This window comes from Salvelinus sp. IW2-2015, unplaced genomic scaffold (genome assembly GCF_002910315.2).
Source record: "Salvelinus sp. IW2-2015 unplaced genomic scaffold, ASM291031v2 Un_scaffold16412, whole genome shotgun sequence".
Taxonomy (NCBI): domain Eukaryota; kingdom Metazoa; phylum Chordata; class Actinopteri; order Salmoniformes; family Salmonidae; genus Salvelinus; species Salvelinus sp. IW2-2015.
In genome coordinates, this window is record NW_019957574.1 from 137884 (window position 1) to 160872 (window position 22989).

Genomic DNA, 22989 nt, shown 5'->3' on the forward strand with positions numbered 1-22989 from the left:
GCACCTGTGAGCAGTTGTTGTGTGGGTAAGTGCCTTACTCAAGGGCCACAACGGCAGGCGATGGCATCTAGTATTTGATTCAGCAACCCTCCGGGTTGCCAAGCTCACTTTCCCGGACAATTTTTTCCCATCAGACCCGGAATTAGAATTTGCAAACCCTCCGATTGTTTAGCTGGCCTCTCGAAACCCACTAGGCTACCTGCCGCCCATGAAACTATCCTTTCTAACTGTGACAGACAGAATGGAGGCAACCTCAGAACACATATTTGTGTCCCCATGCCTGTGTTTCTACTGTTGATATTGTGGAGTGGCCAGTTGCTTTTGGTAAACACACTAGTTGGGCCCCAGGGACGTGGTAGTGCTAATTGAGCTATTTAGGATCAACGAGGATTCAAAGCCTCTGAGCGCCGAGCTTCCTGCTTACTGCTAATGGGACTACAAAGCTGCATGAGAGAGAGAGAGAGAAAGAGGAGAAAATTCAGAGGACCCTCCTTCAAGGACTAAGGCCCTTTAAGTAATAAACTTGACAACTAATTGCCCACGGCACCACCACTGAAAACTTCATTCATGATCCCCTTAATATATCCAAAATTGGCCACCAGTCACAAAAAACTAAGCCCTTGTAGGCCAAACCAACACCCAAGGCCGAAATTACACGATAGAAGCCCCATTTCGCTCTGGTTGCAGTTGAGTCTATGGATGCTGAGCACAGCAAAGCACACACCTAACCTGGTCAGTGATTGAAACACATGAATGCGCCGTGCTGCAGCCAGCCTTCCTTCAGTGCAAGTAACTCACTCCAAAGTCAAGGCCATTAGGGGGTTATCTAACGGCCCGAACCAGGGGGTCGGTAACTGCTCTGCAGTTGGGGTTATGGACTGAAGGAGATTTATAGGAGGAATAATGCTGGGAGCCAACATGACGTTCTCGTCTCTCGTGTCACGCTGTGCACATTCACCTTTACAGTCCACTATCACACTGTAGAATAGAGGAGGATGATTTCAACAGCTGTAAAAACTAGAGAAAGGTGCAATTTAGTGGTTAAACGGAGAGTGGGAATTGTCTGGAGGCTTGAAAAGAAGAATAGATGTGGCAATGTGTGGGAGGTTGGAAAGCTGTGGTGTGTGGGTGTGTGTGTGTGTGCGTGCATGTGCGTTATGTGTGGTTGTAGCGGACATTTTTAAACAAGATTTAGAAGGGGATTAAGAATGGTGTTACAAACTGTAGCAGCTTGTGTATCTTGAGGGAAAGGTGGTGTGTGTGTTTATACGAGGTAAACCCAAAATCCTGCTGAGGGTTCTCACGTTGTTCATGTACTCGCTCAGCAGGTCTTGCAAGGGCCTGCCGGACGGCGTTGCACTCAGCACGATTGCGCTCGCGGCGGTCGTCGCGGTGCAGGACGAGTCGGCCATGAGGGCGGCCGCCGCTGATTGATCTCTCCAGGCGGCTCCTCCAGGGAGGGGCGGAAACGCCGCCTCGCTGAACGTCCAGCGGGCTCCAGGATGATCTTGTTCTGTTCGGGAGGAAAGAGAGAGGAGGTCAGAAGCAGGCCAACCAAGGTCAACTTTTGAATGCCTATTGCCACTTTAGAACTTTTGCCAAAGAGACTGTTTTAGTATTTCAGAGTAGAGCGTATCACTCCTTTATTCTTGTAACCAAAGGTTAAGTGTGCGTAACCCATTTTATGCAAGCCCTGTTGGGGCTAGATCGTTTACAAGAATGATGAACACATGAAATGCACCTTAGCATTTTCACGCCAGAATCACCCATGAAAAGCTACCATCTACCATTCAAGTGACTTTGCCACCCAGTGCTAAATGAAATACATTTGAAAACAAAAGAAACAGATAAAGATCTGATAAAGACATTGAGAGAGAGAGCAGAGAGAGGAGAAAGAGAGTGAGAGAGAGGTCAGTTCAAGTTATGTTTCGCTGTCACATGGTGACATAAAAAAAAATATCTTAGTTGTTTCTTGGGAAGAGGTTGCTCGCTGAATATATTATTTGGTAACATAGGCTTATGTCTGAGGTACACAGAGTCATATACACCCTTCGGGTCTTCATAATGGACTGTAATAATACACATAATAACAATATCCGAAAACTGACCCATGTCTAAGGCCACCATCTCCCCAACAAAAGAGAGAGAGAGAGAGAGAGGGAGAAGAGAGAGATAGATAGAGAGAGAGAGAGAGAGAGAGAGAGAGAGAGAGGAGAGAGAGAGAAAGAGGAGAACAGAAAAGACAGAATATGGGACAAATAGAAAGAGGGGGTTAGAGGAGGACGTGTACGACCAGCAGGCAGCAGAGCCCATTTCAATGTATTACGACTCTCTGTCAGGGAGAGCGAGAAAAAAAAATGAAAGAAAGAAAAGATAGATAGATAGAAGGGAGAAGATCGAAAGAATGAGGAGAAAAAAAACAGCAGAGTGCTACAACGCAGGAGGTAGTTACAGGTAGGAGTGTACAAAGAGTGTAACAAAGCTAGCAAACACATTTGGCAGTGATTAGCAGATGGCTCAGTGCATCCTTGTCAGCCTAGGTGGTAAAGCCAGAGCTGAGAGTGGAGGAAAGGTCACCTTTCCACGCTTAGCTTCAGGGTCCTAGTACTAGACCTTACACCCCCCCCCCTCCCTTCCTGCTGATTTATGGGGCCTTTAAGCACAAGAGTGAGAGACACAGGGCCTGCCCGGCGGCTTTTTATTATTTGGAAGTAGCGCGCAAAAATATACTTTTTATGATCTGTCTACGCGTAAGAACAAAAATTACCATTTTGATGGAGAAGGTTATGTCGTTTTACAGGGCCGTTACAATTATCATATCCCATTCGGGCAGGAGGTTTTGTGCGGTGGGAGTTTTTTAAGAGGGACGAAGCTCACGCCGGGTAGGCGCGTTTATAGTAAAGAGGTGCGAAATTCTTAGGGGTGATGTGTGTGTGTGTGTGTCGTGTGTGTGTGTGGCGTGTTGGTGTGTGTGTGTGTGGTGTGTGTGTGGTGTTTATATCGGTTGCTACTGCGCCATTATGGTTGAAAAACAGTTCGAACTCGGGCATAGTTGAAAACACAAACACAGTGCCGTTCAATGATACTTGTTCTTTCAACTGTTTTGCGAGGGCCTGAATGATGTTTTCGTCGGCGCTAAGGCGCATCTAATTTTGCCACAAAGCGAAGTTAGCCACAATGTCTAGTCTAGCAACTGAAGCCTAATCTAAGAAAACAGAACAGCAGGGTGCTATCACTTGACTGGGAGACACAGAGCACACCACCCATTAACAATTGACATGTTAGCCATTTAGCAGACTCTCTTATCCGGAGCGGCTTTCCAACACGCACAAGACAGAGAGACATCGAGCTGATGGCTTTGTCTGAAACCCTGAAGTGGCAACCCGGCCCTATTGGAGCGAAACACCCATTCAGGCCACTGGTCTGGTGTGTGCGAGAACAGAGCACAACACAGATGGTACTAGACATGGCGTGTCGAGAGTCAGAGTTCATATCCATCTCCTCCTGCCCCTAATGCTCCATAATTATCACTGTTTTCTCTTTGCCATTAATTGGTCATCATCTCTTGTATCTTATTAGAGTCTCCGGCTTCGCGGCTTGGTAAGCACAATCATTGGGACTTCGGGAGGAACATTACAATGACAGTGACCTTAAGAATGGGGCTAGATGGTTGCGTTTTCATTGTTTGTATCGAACAAAAATGCTTAGCGCGCGAAAAGGCGACGGCATGCATTCTGGTAATAGCAGGCATTGCATTAAAGTTTGCCTTATCTGTTTTTCTTCAATGTGGGAGAGAGGAGAGGGGGATGGGAGGGAGATTGGGAATGGTTCCAGCATGCATGAGGAACTAGATAAGCGCCTGGATGTGAAACTGCTGCAATCAGACGGCGTATTGTCTTTTCTTAGTTTCAAGTGTTGCACGACGGTGGAACCGCTCTGCTACCCTTGTCGGAGGTGGACACTTGTTGTTTTAATTCGTTGTTTAAAAAAAAAAACATCTTTCCAAACGAGTTTATTCATCGGGCGCAGAATATTATACAGAAGGCATTTAGGTGAAGTCGGTGCTCTCTCACCGCGTCGCATCAGGTGGTTCAGCAAGAGGCCGCTCGCGTAGCCTGCCGCCCATGAGCTAACTACATGACATCAGATTGGTTCTGATTTATAATAAATTAAATAAAAATAAAAATAAAATAGCCGCCCAAATGCAGTCAGCAGTAGCTGCCTTGCCTTAGCATACATAACAAAACTAAAATGTTCTGTTTTTGGGGCAGTAGTAGCAGAAGCAAGCGAATGGCACAAGTGATTCGCGTTCAGAGCCTGGCCAGTGGAGCTACGTTCATGCTCCACTGGGCCTCTAATCCTGGGGAGGGTGACGGGCTGTTTTGTCAAACCATGCATAAGAAAGACAGGCAGGAGAGAGAGTGAGAATATGGACGAATTTCAGCCACAAGCGAGGGAGATGAGATGAATAAAGACAGAGAGAGAACGAGGGAAAGAGAGAGAGGAGAAAGAAAGAAAGAAAGAAAGAAAGAAGAAAGAAAGAAAGAAGAAAGAAAGAAAGAAAGAAAGAAAGAAAGAGAAGAAAGAAAGAAAGAAAGAAAGAGTGAAACGGATAAAGAGAAAGAGGGTCTGAGTCAAGAGTAAAAGAGGGGAGAGCGAAAGGACTTGTGAGACAGCAGGGCACGGTAGTTGCCTCTGTTCATATTACAATCGATGACACTACATTACTCCTCAGGTACCTCTAACACTACCCTGCCTCCTATACAAGCCTGGCCTAGCATTCACATCACTGTTGGCGCCCTCAGGGAAAACCCAACGACCACGAATCTCTGATTCCCCGGAAGGGGAAACCTTTTTTCATTTTTAATTTTCAGTTTAAAAACCCAATTTGACAGTTGAAGTCCTGTTAGTAGTTTGTGTTCTAGTTTAAAGGCAAAGAGGTCCTATATTACTTCACAAGAGTCAGATGAACCTTGTGGATGTTCATTTTTACGTGTCTGTATCCAGTTTTAAAGGAAGTTAGAGGTAGTATTCTCACAAGCCAGGTGCTAACTAGGCGTAGGCATGACTGGATGCTATAGGTAATATGTTAGCGTGGACAATAGTTAGATCCATAGACTTCCAGTCATTTGTGCTAATGCTGGCCGGATTGGCTCCGCGAACACTACCTTCAACTACCATTGCCAAAATCCTGAAGTATCCATTTAAGACCATTGTGGCAGGAAAAAATGACATACAATAGCTACGCGTTCCATTAGGATATGTCCAATTGTTGTTTTCAACTGGGGTGTTTTCAATTCAACAGACCTAGGTGAATACACAAAAAAAAGGTGTCTGAGTTACAACGAGTCAGGCATGATTGCATTTATGTGGCCAGCTCAGATATCTGGCAGGGTCAACTTGTATACTGTGATACTGTGTCTATGTTCATCTTAAGTATTCGGGAACTGAAGTACTCTTGATTCATCGTACAGGGTTTGAAGGTTTCGGGAGGTTTTAAATACACTTTTTAGGTTGGAGTCATTGAAACTCGTTTTTTCAAACCACTTCCACACAGTTCTCTTGGTAACAAACTATGTTTTCGGGCAATCGGTAGGACATCTACTTTTTGTGCATGACAAAGTCATTTTTCCAAACAATTGTTTACTGACAATATTTCACTTAATAATTCACTGTATTCACAATTAACCAGTGGGTCAGAAGTTTACATACACTTAAGTTGGACTGTGCCTTTAAACAGCTTGTAAAATTCCAGACATTATGTCATGGCCTTTAGAAGCCTTCTGATTGACATCATTTGAGCAATAGGAGGTGTACCTGTGTGTATTCAAGGCCTACCTTCAAACTCAAGTGCCTCTTTTGCTTGACATCATGGGTAAATCAAAAGAAATCAGCCAAACCTCAGAAAAATAAATTGCTAGGACCTCACAAGTCTTTCTTTCTTTCTTTCTTTCTTTCTTTCTTTCTCTCTCTCTCTCTTTCCCTCGTTCTCTCTCTGTCTTTATTCATCTCATCTCCCTCGCTGTGGCTGAATTCGTCCCATATTCTCACTCTCTCTCCCTGCCTGTCTTTCTTATGCATGGTTTGACAAACAGCCCGTCACCCTGCCCCCAGGATTAGAGGCCCGAGTGGAGCATGAACGTAGCTCACTGGCCAGGCTCTGAACGCGAATCACTGTTGCCATTCGCTTGCTTCTGCTACTACTGCCCCAAAAACAGACATTTTAGTTTTGTTATGTATGCTAAGGCAAGGCGCTACTGCTGACTGCATTTTGGGGGCTATTTTATTTTTTATTTTTATTTATTTATTTATAAATCAGAACCATCTGATGTCATGTAGCTTAGCTCATGGGCGGCAGGCTACGGCGGCGGCCTCTGCTGAACCCTGATGCGAGCGGTGAGAGAGACCGACTTCAACCTAAATCGCTTCTGTAAATATTCTGCGCCCATGAATAAATCGTGGAAATGTTTTTTTTTTAAACAACGAAATAACAACAGTGTCACCCCGAACAAGGGTAGCAGAGCGGTTCCACGTCGTGCAACACTGAAACGTAAGAAAGACAATACGCCTCTGATTGCAGCCAGTTTCATCCAGGCCTTATCTAGTTCCTCTGATGCTGGACATTCCCATTCTTCCCTCCATCCCCCTCTCCTCTCTCCCACATTGAAGAAAACGAGATAAGGCAAACTTTAATGAATGCCTGCATTACCAGAATGCATGCCGTCGCCTTTTCGCGCGGCTAGCATTTTTGTTCGATACAAACAATAGAAAACGCAACCATCTAGCCCCATTCTTAAGGCTCACTGTCATTGTAATGTCCTCCCGAAGCCAATGGATTGTGCTTACCAAGCCTGCGAAGCCGGAGACTCGTAATAAGATACAAGATGAGATGACATTAAGGCAGAGAAAACAGTGATAATTATGGAGCATTATGGGCAGGATGGAGATGGATATGACTCTGACTCTCGACACGCCATGTCTAGTACCATCTGTGTTGTTGCTCTCGTTCTCGCACACACAGACCAGTGGCCTGGAATGGGTGTTTCGCTCATAGGGCCGGGTTGCCACTTCAGGGTTTCAGACAAAGCCATCAGCTCGATGTCTCTCTGTCTGTGTGCGTGTGGAAGCCGCTCCGGATAAGAGAGTCTGCTAAATGGCTAACATGTCAATGTTAAATGGGTGTGTGCTCTGTGTCTCCCGTCAATGTGATAGCACCCTGCTGTTGTTTTAGATTAGGCTTCAGTTGCTAGACTAGACATTGTGGCTAACTCGCTTTGTGGAAAATAGATGCCGTCTAGCTGCGACCGAAAACATATTAGGCCCTCGCAAAACAGTTGAAGACAGTAGTCATTGAACGGCACTGTTGTTTGGTTTTCAACTATGCCCGATTCGAACTGTTTTCAACCATAATGCGCAGTACAACCGATATAAACACACACACACACACACACACACACACACACGCACACACACACACACACACACACACACACACACACCCCTAAGGAATTTCGGCACCTCTTTACTAATAAACGCTGCCTACCCGGCGTGGCTTCTCCCTCTTAAAAACTCCACCGCACCACAAACTGCTGCCGAATGGGATATTGAAATTGTTAACGGCCCGTAAAACGTAATACCTTCTCCATCAAAATGGTAATTTTTGTTCTTACGCTGCTGACAGATCATAAAAAAGTATTTTTGCGGCTACTTCCAATAATAAAAAGCCGGGGGCCCTGTGTCTCTCCACTCTGTGCTTAAGGCCCCATAAAGCAGGCAGGAAGGGAGGGGGGGGGGTGTAAGGGTCTAGTACTAGGACCCTGAAGCTAAGCTGAAGGTGACCTTTCCTCCACTCTCAGCTCTGGCTTTACCACCTAGTGCTGACAGATGCACTGAGCGCATCTGCTATCACTGCACATGTGTTTGCTAGCTTTGTTACACTCTTTGTTACACTCCTACCTGTAACTACCTCCTGCGTTGTAGACTCTGCTGTTTTCTCCTCATTCTTTCGATTTCTCTTCTCTTCTCTCTATCTACTTTTCTTTCTTTCTTTTTTTTTTCGCTCTCCCTGAACAGCAGAGTCGTTAATACATTGAAATGGGCTACTGCTGCCTGCTGGTCGTACACGTCCTCTCTAACCCCCTCTTTCTATTTGTCCCATATTCTGTCTTTTCTGTTCTCCTCTTTCTCTCTCTCTCCTCTCTCTCTCTCTCTCTCTCTCTCTCTCTCTCTCTCTCTCTCTCTCTTCTCCCTCTCTCTCTCTCTCTCTCTTTTGTTGGGGAGATGGTGGCCTTAGACATGGGTCAGTTTTCGGATATTGTTATTATGTGTATTATTACAGTCATTATGAAGACCAGAAGGGTGTATATGACTCTGTGTACCTCAGACATAAGCCTATGTTACCAATAATATATTTCAGCGACAACCTCTTCCAAAGAAACAGCTAAGATATTTTTTTTTATGTCACTCATGGTTGACAGCAGAAACATAACTTGAACTGACCTCTCTCTCCCTCTCTTTCTCTCTCTCTCTGTCTCTCTCTCATGTCTTTCTCAGATCTTTATCTGTTTCTTTTGTTTTCAAATGTATTTTATTTAGCACTGGTGGCAAAGTCATCTTGAATGTAGATTGTAGCTTTTCATGGGTGATTCTGGCGTGGAAATGCTAACGTGCATTTCCATGTGTTCATCATTCTTGTAAACGATCTAGCCCAACAGGGCTTGCATAAAATTGGGTACGCAACACTTAACCTTTGGTTAACAAGATAAAGGAGTGATACGCTCTACTCTGAATACTAAACAGTCTCTTTGGGCACAAAGTTCTAAAGTGCAATAGCATTCAAAAGTTGACCTTTGGTTGGCCTGTTTCTGACCTCCCTCTCTCCTTTCCTCCCGAACAGAACAAGATCATCCTGGACCCGCTGACGTTCAGCGAGGCGCGTTTCCGCCCCTCCCTGGAGGAGCGCCTGGAGAGCATCATCAGCGGCGCCGCCCTCATGGCCGACTCGTCCTGCACCCGCGACGACCGCCGCGAGCGCATCGTGGCTGAGTGCAACGCCGTCCGGCAGGCCCTGCAAGACCTGCTGAGCGAGTACATGAACAACGTGAGAACCCCTCAGAGGATTTTGGGTTTACCTCGTATAAACACACACACACACCTTTCCTCAGATACACAAGCTGCTACAGTTTGTAACACTCATTTTCTCTCCCTTCTAAATCTTGTTAAAAATGTCCCTACAACCACACATACACGCACACACGCACACACACACACACACACACACCACAGCTCCACTCCACACATTGCCACATCTATTCTTCTTTCAGCTCCAGACAATTCCCCACTCTCCCGTTTACCACTAACTTGCACCCTTCTCTAGTTTTACACTGTTGAAATCCATCCTCCTCTATTCTACAGTGTGATAGTGGACTGTAATGTGATATGCACAGCGTGACACGAGAGACACGGAACGCCATTTTGGCTCCCAGTGGCATTCCTCACTATAAATCTCCTCAGTCCATAACCCCCAACTGCAGAGCAGTTACCGACCCCCTGGTCGGGCCGYTAGATAACCCCCTAATGGCCTTGACTCTGGAGGTGAGTTACTGCAGTGAGGGAAGGCTGGCCGCAGCCGCGGCGCATTCATGTGTTTCACTCACTGCACCAGGTTAGTGTGTGCTTTGCTGTGCTCAGCGTCCATAGACTTCATTGCAACCAGAGCCGAAATGGGGGCTCTATCGTGTAATTTCGGCCTTGTGTTGGTTTGGCCTACAGGGCTTAGTTTTGTGACTGGGTGGCCATTTTGGATATATTAAGGGGATCATGAATGAAGTTTCAGTGGTGGTGGCCGTGGTGCAATTAGTTGTCAGTTATTACTTAAAGGGCCTTAGTCCTTGAGGAGGGTCCCTCTGAATTTTCTCCTCTTTCTCTCTCTCTCTCTCTGTCAGCTTTTGTAGTCATTAGCAGTAGCAGAGAGCTCGGGCTCAGAGGCTTTTGAATCCCTCGTTGATCCTAAATAGCTCATTAGCACTACCACCGTCCCCTGGGCCCAACTAGTGTGTTTACCAAAGCAATGGCCACTCACAATATCACAGTAGAAACACAGGCATGGGGGACAACAAATATGTGTTCTGAGTTGCCTCCATTCTGTCTGTCACAGTTAGAAGGATAGTTCATGGGCGGCAGGTAGCCTAGTGGTTCGAGAGGCCAGCTAACAATCGGAGGGTTGCAAATTCTAATTCCGGGTCTGATGGGAAAAATCTGTCGGGAAGTGAGCTGGCAACCGGAGGGTTGCTGAAATCAAATCCTAGATGCCATCGCCTGCCGTTGTGCCCTTGAGTAAGGCACTTACCCACCACAACAACTGCTCCACAGGTGCCAAAGTATGGCATGCTCCCTGTAGGTCTTTCGGGCGGGATTGCGATAAAGTGGAAGTCAAATTTCCATTGGACCTTGTGTGTAATTTGACGAATGAGGTCATCTTAATTGCACACTTCATTTTGATAGTCCCCTATAGGTGATTACAGATGTCTAAACGATCAATTCCAACTCTTTTGATATGCCACAGCTTTTTAGGGTTACGGTTAAGGGTTACATTTCAGTTTAGCGCTAGAATAAGGGTTAGGTTAAACTAGGGTTAAGGCGAGATTTAGGATTACTCGATAGTTAGTTGAACATCTACCGAATTACAAATAATCTATTTGGGACTATCCAAATAAATTGATACCAAAAAAAGGTGAGCTATAGCAAACAGACTCTGTGACAGAAAAGCTTTGATTTTGTGTCGTGGTGACGACAAGTTGCGTTTGAAACGTACGCATATTTAATGCATTTCGCAATTTGTTTCATTTACACGTACTATTTTCACTGAATATAAATGATATCTGCGAGCGGGACAGCCCTCGGAAATAATTCAGACGCTTCTGAACAACTAAAAGATGAAGTATTTGATACATTTCACAAATTTAGCGTGGAACTGAAGGAATTGTCCAGTCCATTGTCCACACTCCCCCCACTTTCCCACTCATAAGCTCCGGCCCAGTCGTGATTGAGGTTGCTTTACACTCGTTTGGCTAAACAGTAGGAAGATGTGGGAACATTTTGCTCTTTGTTTCTCTCTCGTCTGTGGTAGGATTGCCAGGAGCTCTTTTTAGTCACCCAAGCCGTAGTCTTCCCAACCGAAATTCATCAAACTAATGAAGTTAAACAGCAACATTTTAGCTAAAGCTGCTTTTGCATCGAGAGGGATAGAGGGCATGTCAGTGTTCCATAAATGGAAGTTGAAACGTTAAATACAGCACATCTCCGACTGTTCAGTGTGTCCTGTTGTCTGGTAATGGTAATAGCTGTGGTATTGAAAGCTAGATAACAGCAGGTTCTCATTCCTGGAGTCTATTAAGGCTTCAGGCTCTTGTTTCCAGACATGCACAATCAAATGCTTAAACTATTTGAAAGAAATACAGGTACTATTTGTACCTAGGTCATGCTGTGAATGACGCAGAGAGCCAAAACGTAGAAGCGCAGACACAGTTATACAGTGGGGAGAACAAGTATTTGATACACTGCCGATTTTGCAGGTTTTCCTACTTACAAACGCTTTCGACACCTTGCAGGGCCCATTCCCTGACGAATTGAGGCTGTTTTGAGGGCAAAAAGGGGTGCAACTCAAAACACACGATAATATAGACAAAACACACAATAATAACAGACAAAACACACAATAATACCAGACAAAACACATAATAATACAGACAAAACACACAATAATACCAGACAAAACACACAATAATACCAGACAAAACACACAATAATACAGACAAAACACACAATAATACCAGACAAACCACACAATAATAACAGACAAAACACAAAATAATACCAGACAAAACACATAATAATACAGACAAAACACACAATAATACAGACAAAACACACAATAATACAGACAATAGACATCATGATATAAACAAAACATAAACAGATGAAGGTACAAAGGAGCTGGGCTGTAAGATGTAACACTACTACCACCAGTTCACATTGTGTTGTGACAGTTCACATTGTGTTGTGACAGTTCACATTGTGTTGTGAAGCAATAAGCTTTGTCTAATATCCCCCCAGTTAGCTTCCAGACTAGTATGTTGAAGGCCTTACAGGGCCAGGCAAAACACACGTTAGATTAGTGTGGTGAGCATCCATCGATTATCACGCAGGGCCACTGCCAGAAGCAGAATTGATACTGTAAAGGATCGATACAGAGTGGACTTGCCAATGGCTTAGTGGCCACAAATGACACCTGTTCCGCGGCCCATCGACGCGAACCAAGAGAAGAGAGGAGCGAGGGAAGGAAGGAAGGAGAGCATAAGCCATCACACAAAGGAGATTCGCAGGATTATGTTCTTAAAGGCCTTCGTTTGAGTAAGCATCTCGAAAAAAGTACACTTCCTGGGAAAACTCTTAGTGCGCTACAGATGTAGGATCTTAATTTGAGCCACTTTGCTACAGCAGGAAAATAATCCAGCAGCGACAGGAAATGTGAATTATTATGTGGATTATAATTAATGGACATTTAGTAGTGGTTGATGCATTTTGACAAGGGAAAATCAAGTCTGACATGTCTAAATGGAAATTACAAACTTCAGAAGCCATTTCAAACGTGCATTTCAGGATAGTTATCCTGTTACAGGGTGGTCAATTGAAGATCCTACATCTGTATATAGATTATAGGCTACCATTTCAGATGCACCCCAGAGTTGTCTTTGTTCTTCCGTGGGCTCTGACAGACAGGTGGTTGATTGCAGTGCCCATTGATAGGGGATTGTGGGTAAACGGCAGTAAGCGTGAGAGCAAACACGGGTCAATAAAGTGGCGAGGTGGTCCCCTCTTCAAACACAACCTCTCGAGAGGGATTTGACAGGTCTTAAACGCCGCCGGTGAACCTCTGTCACTCGGACACTTGGCGGTCTCTGTGGCAGGCATCTTCTTCCTGTGATTGGATGAGGGTGGTGCGGATTCCTAAATGGACAGTGTGGACACGGTCACACTTGGAGGAGAGGGAGCTGTATGTGGCCTCTGAAATAGTCACTTAACACACTAAGAGAAGCAGTGATGAAGCAATATAGCCATATAGATCAGGGTGCTTCTCAACCTATGGTCTGTGGACCTGCACCTGTCCCTGGCATGTTGCTGAGTAGTCATCCAATGACTGAAAGATGTCCATAGGTTATTGGTCCAAAGACCAAATGTTACAGATTTTTTATAACACCCCAACTTTAGTAAAGTTTAGTGTACTAGTCTGAACACACACAACACTGTTAATATCATTATTTCCCACTCTCCCTGCTCCATTCACTCCAATAATCGTTGCAGACTCCTCCTTTTCCTCCCTTCTCAGAAACGTGGCTTCGGACTGCGGCGGTCCACAAGGCAAGGTTAATCAATGGCGGTAGTCAGCAATAAATTAGGTCCAAGTGACAGGCGAATGTCCATACCTGTCGGGCAGCGCTGCTGATCAGTGATTGGTGACAGCGGCCCGGAGCTCCCTGGCTGAATCATCAGTATCGTCTGAATTGGTTACAGACCGATCCGACTGGGCCAATCTCTATTGATCGGCGGGAGTAATGCATTGCTGGCTTGGGTCAAGGGGGAGGTTGAGGGCTAGAGCTCATGGCCGGGGAGGTACGGGGGTGGAGGTCTAGGGGTGGGGCCAGGAGGGTACCATTAGGGCCCTGGGTGTGACTAGTAAACAGGATTTAGGGAGAGTATAAGAGGGTTTTAATCATGCAGTTAGCGGGACGTGGTACACCAAACGGACAGCCGTTTAGGGGAGATAGATGCCTTCCCGTTTGCACACACACAGGCAGACACACACACACACACACACACACACACACACACACACACACACACCTCAGGGGGTGACATGGAGAGAGCCTAATCAAGACCTGTGTGTTCTCCTCACGCTGATAACACTGGGGAAATCAGTGTGTGTGCAGGTGTCTGCTATTGTAAAGCTACAGATGCTTCATCAGAGCATATTCTCTCCCCTTTCAAACAACCAGTGTTTTAAGAGTGATGGATGGATGGAGAGAGAGAGAGAGAGAGAGAGAGAGAGAGAGAGAGAGAGAGAGAGAGAGAGAGAGAGAGAGAGAGAGAGGGAGAGAGAGAGAGAGAGAGAGAGAGAGAGAGAGAGAGAGAGAGAGAGAGAGAGAGAGAGAGAGAGAGAGAGAGAGAGAGAGAGAGAGAGAGAGAGAGAGAGAGAGAGAGAGAGAGAGAGAGAGAGAGAGACCCTTGAGGCAGGTAAAGCTGCAGAACACCGCCTGGCCCACGAGAACGGATGGAGGGAGAGGAGGCATTAAAAAGAGAGGAGTTGATCAATACTTTTTAAGCAGGCACGAGCCCAGCTGGCCGACGTGCATGACTCCATTACACCTGGAGGTTCTTCGGGAGGAGGCAGGCAGCTGAGACAATGACAGTGCTCCTCTGTAAACCCTTTTCACTGGGTGGCCATCTTGTTAAAAATGTCCGTTTTTGGCTTGCCCTCAGTCCATCTGTCCAGGCAAAGAATACAGAGCAGCATCTCTGAGCCAGCAGCAGTGTTCTCTCTGTCCTAATAACGCTGGCCATAATGGCAGGCATCAGCAAGCAGAAGCAGTTGTTGTCTGAATCAAAGGACCTCGATTGTCTGTCTGATCCACTCCAAGGTCTGGTCAGTGGAGCTCGACTGTTTGCTAATTACCCGTGTGTTTACAGTACAATATCATCTCAATGAGAGAACAACCTCCATGTGCATGCACCCTCACATACACAAACCCCTCTGAGATTGATCGATTGCCTCCCTGTCCTGACTGTGACTCATCATCTGAGACGCGCGTGTGCGGTGGCGTGCGCGCGTGTGCGTGCGTGAAGGACACATAAGGAGTAATGGCTTGTAAATGGAGCTGAGTAATACATGACTGGAAGGCATTGAGCCTAATTGGGTGTGGAGGCGCCTCCGAGCTGATCAAAGGGGATGGAAGGATCTGATGCATCTGACGTCCCAGACAATGGCCATCAAAGTGTCTGTGTGTGTATTTTCTCGGCGACTTGCATCTCAGTGCACTCTCCAATCTGAGTGTCTACATCTTACCTGTTTCCTGTTGTTTTTGCTCCTGTAGTTTGTACCTGCAGTTTTGCTTTAATGGACCCAATACAGGGTGGTACAGATTGCTGCCTGCGTAGAGCTAACAACTGTCTGATCTTGCCCCGTCTGATAAATGGATAATGTCACAGGAACCCATCCACACCAACCTTCACCCCCACATATGGGGCCTTCAGTATATCGACTCTGCTGTATCTCATGGGCCAACACTGTATATCTCTTCTGCCTTGCCTGTTTGATGTCCCTCACAGCAAGAGCCCAACACAACCTCCCTCAAGGGAGCGCCTTCGAGAATGATTGGGTAAAAACACTATTCGGTACACCGTCTGAACTTTTTCGGCACAGACAAAAACAAATTCAAACTAAGGTCTGGACTTTTTCTCGATGTACCTTCGACATCCGAACGAAACAAAGTCACTAATGATCTGATGCTAGGATATGGCACATCCAGCAGGCTTTCAGACTTGTTTTTAATCACCTCCCCCGAGACTTTGCGTCATTCATCAAGCTGTAGCTCTGGCTTTGTTGATAGCTCAGGTAGGATGACTTGCGTAAAAACAATGAGGATCCTACGGCAGTGGACGTGCTGGTGACGTCTTTCAGTGTTGTTAGTCTCGTTCTCTTGAAGTCGTTCAGTGTGGCTGCAGGCAAGCACTCCCCGAGAGGTGCCTGGCCTGCTCCCACCTCGCTGCGATTCAGGAAATGGGCCGACTCGCGCCGAGCGCACGATTTAAGCGCCCGGCGGCTCAATTACAGGAGTTTGGGAAAGGGAAACGCAGCTTGACAAGTCGATGGGGCGGCAGGGGGTTGCGGGGGTCGCTGGGAAGTTTCCCGGGCTTTAGTTTTGCACTAGATGAGACAGTGGTGTGAGATGAGATGTTCAAATTACCTGCGACGTGGACTCTCTCTCTCTCTTTCTCTCTCGGTCTCTCTCTCTCTCGGTTTCTCTCTCGGTCTCTCTCAATTTCTGTCTGTCTTTGTCTCCTCTTTCTCTCCCCTCTGTCCCTCTCGTATTCTCTCTCTTCTCTTCTTCTTCCTCTGCGCCAGCCAGCCAGTGGTCGTCGTTTCTAGCTGGCTCATTAGACACAGCTCCCTCCTGCTCCTATGTCCTCCTCCTCACACTCTGCTGTCATCTACCCCCTCCTACAGTACCAGGCTTCTGATGAGGCTCCTGTCACACACGCACACGCACACTGTAAAACACTGCCATGGACCACACACACACACACACTGTAAAACACTGCCATGGACACACACACACACCACACACACCACACACACACACCACACACCACACACACACACACACACACACACACACACACACACACACACACACACACACACACCACACACACACACACACCACACACACACACACACACACGACACACACACACACATGTGATAGCAAGCAAGCACACGCAAGCACACATACTCACACATGCACGCACGCACGCACGCACGCACACACACACACACCCACTTTGTTATTATTGCTCCACAGCCTATATAAGCTGTCAGGTTCTGCCATAGTTGCTAAACTGCCTCTCTAAGCGAGCGAGCATCAGCAATAGCTTGACACACCGCTTCAGGTAGCTAGACACGGAAAAAGCTCATTAAATGCACACAATCAAGGCAGCATGCATTTCTCATAATTAAGGCGTTTCTGTCGGACTATCACTTAGCATTAGCTGTAGCCCGAGTGATGCGAGGCCCACGTTTGCCTTGATGCAGCCCTTTGCTTACGTTAGACACACACCAATGTTTGAAGACGAGCCACTGAAGAGCCGCCAGCAGCCAGCAGGAGGGTCGGATGCTGCCCACCAATCGCATATACTGAAACAGATATAGATTGCATTCAGATGTACCTTGAACGCAAGCATATTGAACGGTCATACGCCAGTTGTGCGTCAGCTTGTCTCTTCCCCCTTCTTCACAAGGCTTATTTGTTTTCCAGAGGATGACAATCTACATAACTCAATCCCCACCTCCCCCCACGTCGTTTTGCCCGACAAATGCTGGGGCATTCATGGCATAAACAAACTATGAGCTTGAGAGGTTGGTATAAACCTACACCGGATGGTGAAGCCCTTCTTTAGTGAAGAGCTACCTACCTTCTAATCAATGAACCTTATGGACACCAAATGGACATCCGTGAGCATCCTTTCTCGTTTGGTTATACACTACATGACCAAAAGTATGTGGACGCTTGCTCAGCCGCGAAGTACTAAGCCACACAAGCTAACAGAACGTGACCACCGAGTGCTAAAGCGCGTAGCACGTAAATACCGTGTGTCCTCGGTTACAACACCCACTACCGAGTTCCAAACTGCCTCTGGAAGCAACGTCAGCACAATAAACTATTCGTCAGGAGCTTCAGGAAGTGGGTTTCCGTGGCCGAGCAGCTGCAGACAAGCCTAATATCACCATGCGCAATGCCAATGCGTTGGCTTTTGGTGGTGTAAAGCTCGCCACCATTGGATTCTGGAGCAGTGGAAACGCATTCTCTGGAGTAATGAATCACGCTTCACCATCTGAAAGTCCCGGCGGACGAATCTGGGTTTTGGCGGATGCCAGGACAACGTTATCACGGAGATAAAACATGTACATCATGTATATATTTGTATTTATATCTATTGTGAGTTCTGAGGATGTGGTGTTCTCCTGATCTGCATTTGACAAGTGAATGCGTACAGTTCATTCTCAGTTCATGACAGCACATCTGACCTTAACACTTTGACACGTACGAACACACGGGCGTGATCGTTGTATATCGGTCCGAGCAGCGTACGCTCAAACTGGTACGATTAGAACACTTATTTAGTACCGTCCAGTTACGATTGACGCAACAGTCAGCGTTTGAGCCGGCCACACTGTTTCTTCACAGAAACAAAATGTTACAAAGTTCCTTACAAAGTTATGTTCTCAATGTGAGCAGTTTATTTTTTTGGATGCAATGTTCAGACATTCACAGAAGTAGCTACAGCGTAACACGATTCTTATTCAAACTGGACAATTTAGGCTACATTAGTCATGGCGCTAACTGAGGAAAGAGTGCCCGAACACAAGCGGTCATATTTAGCTAACTCTCGGCTGACAGAAACCATCATATAAATTAGCTAATAGCAATTACCTCACCAGTGATCAAAATAATTGAGTAAAACACTTTCAGAAAATCTAAAGTAATCCAAGATGGGTAGTTTGTGTGCGTCCTTCGTTTTTTAGCGTCAACCAAAGATAAGAGTTTACAAGATGAGTTGGGTCTGTTTGCAGTAGGCCTGCTGGAGGTCATTTTGCAGGGCTCTGGCAGTGCTCCTCCTTGCACAAAGGCGGAGGTAGCGGTCCTGCTGCTGGGTTGTTGCCCTCCTACGGCCTCCTCCACGTCTCCTGATGTACTGGCCTGTCTCCTGGTAGCGCCTCCATGCTCTGGACACTACGCTGACAGACACAGCAAACCTTCTTGCCACAGCTCGCATTGATGTGCCATCCTGGATGAGCTGCACTACCTGAGCCACTTGTGTGGGTTGTAGACTCCGTCTCATGCTACCACTAGAGTGAAAGCACCGCCAGGAAGCACGCATTCACTGACCAAAACATCAGCCAGGAAGCATAGGAACTGAGAAGTGGTCTGTGGTCACCACCTGCAGAACCACTCCTTTATTGGGGGTGTCTTGCTAATTGCCTATAATTTCCACCTGTTGTCTATTCCATTAGCACAACAGCATGTGAAATTTATTGTCAATCAGTGTTGCTTCCTAAGTGGACAGTTTGATTTCACAGAAGTGTGATTGACTTGTATCCAACGTTTAATAGCCATTGACTTCAGGCTTAATCTTAAGGGCTTAGTGTGATGACAGTGTCACTTTATGTCATATGCTTCAGTGTGGAACACATCCCTACGGTGCCTGGTCTAAAGATATGTCATTTAGCCTTTGAGCAATATTTTATGTTTGGGGCACTTTAAATTCTACCTCGGGACTCTCAGTAGAGTGGTAGAAGACTCTGCATTACGTTTTTGTAGAAGTTAATCCATAAGGACTACACAGGGCCTCGGGGCCAGAGTATCAGACTGCTGTTTGTTGGGTAATTCCCACTGTGTAACGATCTGTTCCCCAAAGGACCTACCTGTCGCACTGCCTCCCCCCAGCTCCCAAGCATCTTCTCTCATCGAATTGGAAGTGAAACCAGATGAATTATCGAGCTGCACTCTCCTCTCTTCACCGCGCCAAAGTTAAAAAGAACTACTAGAGAGATGAAGAAGGAAGAATGGAGTGTCTGCCCTTACCTACCTCTTGACACTGATTCGAAGGTGAGGAAAAGGCATGGCCCTCGGAAGTCTGACGCTTAGAAGCCCATGCAAATCCAGATAGACAAAAGTAATAAACGTCTGGTTTGAAGAGGTGGAGCGACGAAGAAGAACGACAACAACGACTGCCGCGGCTGTTCGTGAGGTGTAATTGAAGCAAACAAATGGCCCAAAGTGTCACAGAGGTAAATAGTCAGTTTATTCCCTCCATGTCTTTGCTTACAGCAAAGCAGTCGTCGTGACTACCAGTGTAAATGCGCTGGCGTGATGATAATAATACCACATTTTAGCACTTGGAGGTCGCCTAGGCTAGGTAATTAAATGCTCTCTCAAGCTTAGTGTCCTGTTCCCCCTCTCTCTCTTCCTCTCCTCCTCATCTTCCTCACTCGCTCCCTCCCTCCATTCGTCCTCCCGTCAGGACCTTCCCTTCTGTCACACTCAGCAACATGCGGCTCGTTGAACGTCCCACGCTGGGTGATAAATCACAGCGCTCCCCACGGCGTCCCGTGGCCCCTCCCCTTCCATCTGTCAACACCCTAATGCGCCGCCACTGCCGCGGCAGGCTGCACTCTCCCTTTTATGCTCTGAACAAAGACTTCACAGGCACAGCAATCCATCGGCCTCCTAGTAGCCCCACGGCCCCCCCACTCAAAGGCGCCATCTTGGAAGGTTGATGAGACGGTGAACAGGCTGACCTAAGTGTTGTTCATTCAAGAAAAGGGAGTCTGTGGTTTCACTCCCGGCCCTCCGGGGCTCCACCGCTCCAGAGGTAGTCCGTCACCGTCCGTCTCCTCCCCAGGCAGAGAGGGAGACAGCTGGGGGAACTGACCCACAGTAACCACTGTCCTCCATCCAGGACAGCAGGACCACCTGCCCATGGAGAGCACAGATACCCAAACAGACCACAGAACAAAGTTATCAGACTCACAAACAACTCTCAAGGTGTTCTTCAAGGTGGTCATGTTATTTCACTGCTCTGGCACCTTCCCCGGCAACCGTCAGCCCTGAGAGCAAACGTGTTCTAATAAAACAGTTCAGGAAAAGTCCTTGGATGAACCTATTCTTCTTCTTGTTCTCTTTCCTCAGAAAATAATAATCTCCCCTCCTACCCCCGGCTGCCATTTTGAGGCCCTCTTTGATAGTTCCTCAAAAGAGCGAGAAATCATTCTCCGCAGAGGTTATCGGCAGCTCCCTAATACAGTCCCCTTCCCAGATAATTCAGACGCGGCGCCGGGCGAAGTGGAGTTTATAATTCCACAGCATTTTCATTAATTTGCTGTCCGTGTAGGCCGCCCATGGTAATCAGGAAAATAAAATAGGCCCAGAGAATGATAATAAATCAGTGTGGCTCGGTGTTGTCTGCTAGCGCTCTGGTGTATTACGGCGAGGTGACGAGACTAAAAATGGACTTCAGATTTCTCATTCTCCCAGAGTCGGTGTTATCCCTTTTCATTCCTGTGTGTTTGTGTGTGTTCTCTCTCACGCTATCTCTCTTCAATCTCTCTCTTTTCTCTCTCTCTCTCCCTCTCCGTTTCTCTGTCTTTTCCTCTTTTATTTTATGTCGTGTGATACCAATTCCAATGTCCTGTCTATAGTTTCCTTTCAAAAGTGACTTTGACTCACCCCGTCTCTCTCGTTTCTCGTCCGGCCTCTCTCAATATCCATTTGTCTTTGCCCTTTTCTCTCCCGTCTATCCCCGTCTCTGTCTCTACCCCTCTCTCATTCTCTCTCTGACTACTCAAATGAGTGATGTCTTGAATAGCTTTTTTTCTGTTTCCATTTTTTATATTTCTACACAATGTTTATTTATCTCACTGTAGCCCTTAGACAGGTTTAATTTCTGACTGACTAATATCGATATCCTGGCGGTGCTGGCAGCTGGTTACCTTTTGTGTTACAGAGTTAGGGGAAAACCCTGAGCTCATTAGGAGGAAATGTATGCCGTATAGGTGATTTGTGATGTTCCAAGGGGCCAGGGTTCTACCCCCCCGATCTACCTCCCCACTCCCACAACATCTGTAATAGTGAGAATATGTTGGGCTGGGGTTACCTGAGGAATCCAGTAGAGAGAGGATGGGGGGATTGGAGGAGGGGGTTAGAGGAGGGGGACTTTCCCAGTGTTCTCTCAGCCTTTGCCAAATTAGAAAACAAAGAAATGCCCCGGTTTCCATCGCAATCAAGAGGTTAACAGGGTAGAGGGTATCCCATGCCGCCATCGGGCTGTCCTTAGCTCAATTCCTTTTTCCCCAGTGCCATTAAAATCATATCACATCATATTGAGCAGTCTACTAGAAAGCATAATCTACAGATTGTTAGTAGCGACCCAGCAAGCACATTTGGTTCTTTGGAAGTTGTAAGAACGTCTGTTTTTGGTTTGTATTTATCTGTAATCGCTTGTATGTAAAGGGACTATCTGTCGACTCGCTATAGTGGCTTTTGGAGTTCTGGCTCAGTATTAGGTACCTGAATGTTTTTGTTCCAATTTGTGTACTAAAACACAAACGCCTCAGGATGCAGTTCCTTGCTCTGGGGGTATCTAAAATACTTGTTATCTGCATGTGTAGCACACTGTCTATTCGCCGGTGCACGACAGATACTTCCTGCTTTAATAATGCTGGGAGAACGCAGACCGCCTGCCGTCCCACACACACACTCTACCCCAATTAGACTTGTTCGGCTGGAAATGTAGAACACCCAAAGCGTGCCAGACAGACAACCACACTACACCACCACAAACAACCAGCAGTTCCTCGCTGTCCCACCCCCGCCGCTCCACACCGCGTAGCCATCTCTGATGGAGATTAAATGAACTACAGACATATTAATGGAATCAAAGGCTCTCAGATCCTGGTTGCCTATTGCATTAGAGATCACCCTTTTCCTCCTCCCTCTCCCACTTCGGACTCCCTCCCCCCTTCCCCAGGCCCATAAATGCTGGCAGCCTTGAGCGGCCGCTAACACGATTGACATTGATAGGTGGATCAAACTATGGAATCAAGAGTAATTGCATTAAGCGAGCAGACATGGATCCGGGGACCTGGGCCTGTAACTGCATTAGGGCTTCTACATATGTTAGCGTTATGGATGCAGTGGCCAAATGCAATGGGCGCTCAAGCATGGAGGCCATTATTTGCAGAAAACCGGGGGTGGGGGCTGCCGAGGGGACGGGAGGGGGAGAGTGAAATGTACTCTGTGGTACAAAGGGAAGCCGAGCGGAACTGTTCAATCAGAAAGTAAGGGGGCGGGGGGGAAGGAAAGAAGGAGATGAGTGATAGAGGGAGAGAGTGAGAGTAGAGAGAGAGGAATACATTTAAACTATAAGCAGTTCCTCCTCACATCACTTAATATATAAGGTCCATAAAATGCCAAATTGCATATCAAACATGGATTTACCCATTTAAACGTCCACTTCTCAAATCAAATAGAAACCCAGCCTAGAACCCCGAACAGCAAGCAATGCCGATGTAGAAGCACGGTGGCTAGGAAAAACTTCCCCTCTCCTCACTCTGAGTATCATAATACCCAACTAGTGATAATAGTTTGATCT

The 22989-nt window shown here is 46.6% G+C and overlaps 1 protein-coding gene across 1 annotated transcript in view; it reads left to right on the top strand.

Annotated features, from left to right (window-relative positions):
• Positions 1–22989, top strand: part of LOC112080654 (catenin alpha-2-like) — a 611175-nt gene that overhangs the window by 84979 nt on the left and 503207 nt on the right. The window contains 1 exon segment of the mRNA XM_070442653.1: positions 8897–9100. Coding sequence (XP_070298754.1) covers positions 8897–9100 — 204 coding nt within the window.